Genomic DNA, 6,468 nt, shown 5'->3' with positions numbered 1-6,468 from the left:
ACTGTTTTCAATAACGACACACTCACTTGCCTCGGTACACCACTTCTTTCTAAAGTGGTTACCTAGCTCAACACCATCTCCCTCAGGCATTAGTGTCACCCGACGGGGTTTTCAAAAAGTCTTTGGAAACACCGTTGTTTCCAACATCGTGCATTATACCATCCCATTGGCATAGCAACTACATAGCATCCTAACTACTTCCCACCCACACAACCCTCATAGGAAGGTAGGGTCGTGCTCAGTGCAAGTATCAACGAGGAAAGTAACGGCGGTAACCCACCATGGGGGTCACCGTTTCATTCATGATTCAATGCAACGTAATGAAGTGCTATATGCCATGCATAAAATAGATTCTTAGACATGCTCAAAGGGATGCTTGACTGGATCAACAAGGTCTTCAAAGTCTTCAAAATCTTCTGGCCCAACTCCTTCGTCAACGACGCAATCTATTGTCACAATAATAACGGGCAAAAATAAAATGGTGAGGAAAACAGGAAAAATAAAACATTCAGAAAAATGTAAACTCAATTTTGTAAAATACTAGGGTGATTATTAGATTTGCAAAAAATACTAGTCTCTGTTTTTGAAGTATAAAAAAGTGCTGAAAAGTATCTTAACACAGAGTAAAAAAAATTAAAACAAGGTTTTAAATAAAACAGTGTGTACAAGTTTCTTCAGAAATTTCACAAGTGGCACCAATAAATATTTGTGAATATCAAAAAATTTAGAAAGTGGAATTATTAAAATTAGATAATGATTTTACCCACCAGAATTTTTGGAATTAATATCAAAAAAGGAAAATAGAAGGGCCACTATGCCATGGGCCATATCTGGCCGCAGGTGGGCTGACCGAGAGTCAAAGCGACCCAGCCGAGCCGGGCACGCGTGTTGCGCTATGTTTAAACATGACGTGCGGGCTCAAGGCGCCAGGGCTAGGGAAAGAGAGGCGAGCTGAGGCAGTGGCTCACGAGTGGGGCCCCTATGTCACGGACGCTGTCAACCTCCATCCAGAGGATGGCGGGGTTCACTAGTAACGGTACAAGGCACGACGAGGGCAACCGACGACGGGAATGGTACCAGGAGGGAGTCGCTATTCAGATGGTGATTGGAGGAGTCGTCGGATGACATGGAGGAGCTTCGGGAGGAGGTTGTCGTTGATGTTTGGAGCCACAATCCGATCGGGGGAGATGGGGAGGAGGGCCACGGGGTTCTTGAGGTTCCGGCTCGAGCAAAATGGGACGCGGAGGAGGCTCACACTAGCCGGACAGCGGCGGAACCGAGCTCGATCTCGAGCTCGAGGGCTCTAGGGAGCAAATGGAGAGTCCTAGCGCTCAATTAGGAGGTGGAGAGAAGGACCAGAGGGGAAGGGAGTGCTCGGGTAGGATTTAAATAGTTGGCCCGCGGTCCACCGAACGATTGTGTGCTCGCAAGGTTGCAGTCTAGACCAGAGACCACGGGAGAGGGTCACGCTGGCTCGGGGCATTCTCAGGTGTCGTCCACGACTAAAGGGAGGGGAGAGAAGTAGCAGGAGGCTCTCTGGTGCTCACGCGTGCGAGATCACACATTGGCCGAGAGGGGCGACGTCGGGCGCGCACTGTAGAGGGTGAGAGAGAGGGAGAGAGGTGGCTCCCAACACGGTGGCGTGTTCCGGATGTCGAGTTGCCTCGACTAGCACAAGGGAGTGGCTCGAGGTGGCCAGGGGCATGGGCAGGGCCCAAGGTCAACCCTTGTCCTATCCTGTATCATGCTCTAGAGCGGCTTTTTGGCCAGCATGGGCATGCCACTTACACGCTCTGGCGCGGCCACCTGTATCCACTAGCTGTTGGAGGAAGAAAACTACTCAGAAAGGTTAATGGATGCCCTGGGTGCTGGCTGGAGAAAGGGAAAGCTGAGAGGGGGAGAGGAAATGGATGTCCAGCATTGTCCGGGGGAGAGGAAATGAATGTCCAAGGGGTGCAAGTGGGTATTCCACCCCCTCAATCATGGAGCTGGCCATTGGGGTTTCTACTGTAGTGGGGAGCGGGATGTTCGAACTGTGGTAAAAATTTCAACACAAGGAGAATAGGATAAATGGTGAAAACCAAAACTTTGGAAAATCTCCAAAAGGTGATTGGTGGAGTTTTGGGCAAGTAAATGTAGTCTACTTGCCATAAGATTAACGAGGATCAAATTCTAGGTTGAAATGAGAGGGGTTACAAATTTGGAGCTCATTTGAGGAATGTCGACAATGTAAACTTTGAATACCCTAGAAATTGATCTAGCTAAGCAAATCAATTCTCCCTAATGCACCTCTTGGTGTAGTATCATTATTTGGGGACCAGATCACTCCAGGAAAGTTTGAGAGTAATTGGATAAACTTGACAATGTAGACTTGCTCAAGTTTGGTTTGGGACAAAGAGGGTTTTGGAATATTTTGGTGAACCAAATCAATTTGGAGTGGGATGATACTTGGCAAGATCATCACATATGACATATGTGACTTGGTAGAATTTTCCTGTATTTATTTGAGAATATTTCTTATAGAAATATTTCAAAAGCTTCAAATAGGAAGAAAGAGTTTTGGAGGGTTTTGTCCAATATTTTGAACATGACCATGTGTTGAAACTCTTATATATGGCCAATATTTGTCGACTGAGTTTTCCTAAATTTTCTCAAATATTTAGAAAGCATAAAAATATATTTTTCTATAAAAGACCATTTCTAGTTCCAAAAAGGTATTTAAAAAATTAGGACAATAACATTTTAAATAAATATTTTGTGGTTTGGGAAGTCCCTTTGATAATAGGACCAAAATAAAATATTTGGGGCAAAACAACTTCCATAATTTGAGGACTTGTAGTACGAACCTCAATTCAGGGGTTTTGGAAGTTTGAATTAAATAAATGCCTTTTTGGTGAAAATAATATTTTATAAGAATAGTTTTAAGTCTTATACACATGGCATGATCATTGGGCGAGGTTTTGGATCAAGGAGACGAGTCTTCGGAGAAGGAAAAAATTTATGATGTAAAATACAATTAAACACTTAAGCAAATGGCAACCAAATCAAACATCATAAGCACACATAAAAGTTTCAAATGGTTCCAAATTTTATAAAATCATAATGTGGCAAAGTGGAACAAACACAGGGAGTGATAGAGTTCATCCATGGCTTCTGGAGAGAGAAGGGGATGGAGTTCATCCATGGCTACTAGAGAGAGAACAAGATGGAGTATACATCCATGGCTGCTGGAGAGAAAAGGGGATGGAGTCCATCCATGACTGTTGAAGAGAGAAGGGGATGGAGTTCATTCATGGACGCATCTCCCCGTTTCAAATCGTCTAGGGTGAGCTCAACCCGCTAGCGCTAGGATTTCAAGGTTTCAGACAGAGAAAGAGAGAGAATGGCGACAAGGGAGAAACTGGATAGATCCTTGCGTGGGGGTGGGGATAAGGTTTTTGTGAATAGCCGTGGGCAACCAGTCACGTGGGTCCACATGGGCGTGCATTGCGCGAGGAAGCGACGGGTCCAGTTTCGGCTGGCTGGTGGATTACAACCGTTTCCCTTTTTAACGCAATGAAGACACGAACGTTTATGCATACACACATCCACTCATTTCTATAAACATACACATGCACATCTAACTCTATGAGTATCTTCGAAAGACTGAGGTTGACGAAATTGTCACGAACATCATCGTGATCGACCAAAACGCCTCCTTCCACTAAACGCACGCACATCATCGAAAGATATGAAATAAATTCGGAAAAATGTGAGCACGAGTCTCAAGTCTATGACTTGAACTCTCGTGTGCTGAAAACACCACCGTCCTTCCAACGATTTAACCATAGCTTGGTTCACAAGTTTTCATTGATTCTCTTCGATGTGACACATCTAGATGTGCACTAGCCAAACTCTAATTAGTACTTACGTTTTAAAAACTTGTGACCGGTTGGATTGAAAACGTATTCCCGAGTATGCAACAATAAATATAATAAGTTATGAGAACACATGAATCGAAAATTCAAACTTCATCGATTGTTTTTGTGTACAGAAATTTCCAAGCATGTTTCAAAAGAGAAACATCTAAGCAGAAAACGTGTCCGATGTTGCTCCACACGATTAGTATGCACACGAGCGTGGCCGTACAGATGGCAGCCCAAACAGCTAGGTGCACCCTGGAGTTGCGTGGTTTCGGTGACAAAGTGAGGAGATGTGAATTTGACAAATGGTTACATGGAATTGACCATAGGTTTAAAACTTTTATAAGGATGGAAGCGCTTGTCGTCATTTGATTAATTTGATTATGTAGAAATGATACGGTTTTTAACGATACAAGTATTTTTCTGATGCAAGTTATAAACAAATGTACCTAGTCTTTTCGTTTATGGTCCTCTCTACAACACGTGGAAACTCGATACCTATTTTGCGGAGGTGTGTACATAATTGAAGGCTATGATAAAAGATACTTTTCCACAACGTGGGTGACAACATGATCTTAGGACTGGCCTAACTCCGTTTTAGCCGTTATATAGATTCTACATGTTTCTTTGTATTTCACTTTTTTTATTTTTATCTATATGAAAGGTTTTTGTTTGACTATGTGGATCTTACTTATGTAGAGATCGGGTATAGTATTCAAATCTTTTCTTTTAAGTAATAAAGTGTCCATTTTCCAAAAAGTGAGCATGAGTGTACCGTACTTCCGGTGACTGCACTGGCAGGAGAGATATCCCGCGGAACTTGGGCTACGGCGGGTGGGGGTGAGGCACGTGAGGGGGCGGCGGCGGCTTTTCACAGAAATTTAGTAAAGTCACATGTACAGATATATGCTCAAACATAGTCAAATGTACGTGCCGTACACAGTCACAATTTGTCGAAAGTAGTATCTCACTGATCGATCTGCAATTTAGCAGCCAGAGCCGCTTCATGTGCTTGCAGGCTGTTTCCGGCCCATGACTGCGTCCGAGAAGCGTTGCTGATCTGTACTATGATCAGAATGTTGCTTTGTCTGGCCAATGTTGGGGAACACATAACCTGCACATCTGTCCAACATGTACCTTAGCTAGTTCAGCAGCCGCAGAAGCTCCGAGCGCAAGTGAGTAGTAGATTCTTCCGTACCGTGTGCTTACACTGCTTCGCTGGTGACGCTATGGAAAAGAACCAGTTAGATTGTGTCAATCTCTGTCTAAGATCCAGAGTTAATCCTGTAGATGGTGGAGGTGAGCACTCCTCCCCTACTTGCCCTCTTTGTCTTATGTTAAGTCAAACTCAAAATTAGATTCTTATTCGCGGCAAGTCGCTCTATATAAGGGTTTCGTTACGTTAGTTGCTTTCTAGCTAGAGAGATTAACCTAGTCAGGAGTATCAAGTGATGGAACCTAACCACCACGGCTACGGCTACGGCTACTACGACAGCAACGATGGGTCCTATACAAATGATGACAACCCATGCTACTACGGCATGAGCTATGCCACTTCCGAGCCCTCCTCCTATGGCTACCAATACCAAGAGCCCCAGTCCTACGACAACCACTACCACCACCAGTACGACATGACCAACTCCTCCTCCTCCTCTGCGGCCCCGTCCTACGCCGCCTACGACGACATTGCCCCGTACGCGCAGCAGCAACACCCGCAGTCCCTCAATTTCGGCGGCGGCAGCTATCAGTACGATGGCGCCGCGAGTGCCATGGGCATGGACCAGTTTAGTGCGCTCATGGAGGCTACGTCCATCTCACCTGCTGCACCATGCTGGGTGGAGCAGCAGGAGGCAATGAAGGCCAAGGCCGAGCCTCCGCAGCTGATCGGCGTGCGGAGGCGGCCGTGGGGCAAGTACGCGGCGGAGATCCGGGACTCCAGGCGCAGCGGCGAGCGCGTGTGGCTAGGAACCTTCGACACCCCGGAGGCCGCCGCGCTGGCCTACGACCAGGCGGCCTACACGTCCCGCGGAACCGCGGCCGTGCTCAATTTCCCGGTGGAGCGAGTCCGGGAGTCGCTGTGCGTGCTGAAGCTCGGCAAAGCCGCGGCCGCGGGCGAGGACGACTCGCCCGTTCTGGCGCTCAAGAGGCGCCACTGTATCCGGAAGCGCACTCCCAAGAGCAAAGGCCAGGAGGGTGACATGAAAAAGAAGCAACCTGCTGCTGCGTCTGCGTCGAGCGTGCTGGAGCTGGAGGACCTGGGAGCAGACTACTTGGAAGAGCTGCTCGCACTGTCGGAGCAGTGGTCGAATGAATGATCCATGACGTTTGCTTGCTGCTGGCTTTCATCGTCGTTCACAATCGTGCTCTAGTACGTACCTGCATACTCCATACGACCATACGGACGCCCAAGTTCCCAGGATCCATCCTACAACACTTGTCAATTTCCTGCCTGGTGCGTGCGCTCAGCCCGTATTCCGCATCGAGTCATTTTTTCCTGGTCAACATTTTATCCATTATTTCATTAATTTGTGCATGTATGTGGTTAGTCGGACATGGACATGTACTA

General features: G+C 46.5%; 1 protein-coding gene across 1 annotated transcript; it reads left to right on the top strand.

Annotated features, from left to right (window-relative positions):
- The first annotated feature begins 5,353 nt into the window (after positions 1 to 5,353).
- On the top strand, positions 5,354 to 6,217 carry LOC123401138 (ethylene-responsive transcription factor ERF094-like). Its single transcript, XM_045094867.1, has one exon. The coding sequence runs from the start codon at positions 5,354 to 5,356 to the stop codon at positions 6,215 to 6,217; it is 864 nt and encodes a 287-aa protein (XP_044950802.1).
- The last annotated feature ends 251 nt before the right edge of the window (positions 6,218 to 6,468 follow it).

This window comes from Hordeum vulgare, chromosome 6H (genome assembly GCF_904849725.1).
Source record: "Hordeum vulgare subsp. vulgare chromosome 6H, MorexV3_pseudomolecules_assembly, whole genome shotgun sequence".
NCBI lineage: Eukaryota > Viridiplantae > Streptophyta > Magnoliopsida > Poales > Poaceae > Hordeum > Hordeum vulgare.
The sequence above is the reverse complement of the archived record's forward strand: the minus strand, read 5'-3'. Positions and strand labels throughout refer to the sequence as shown.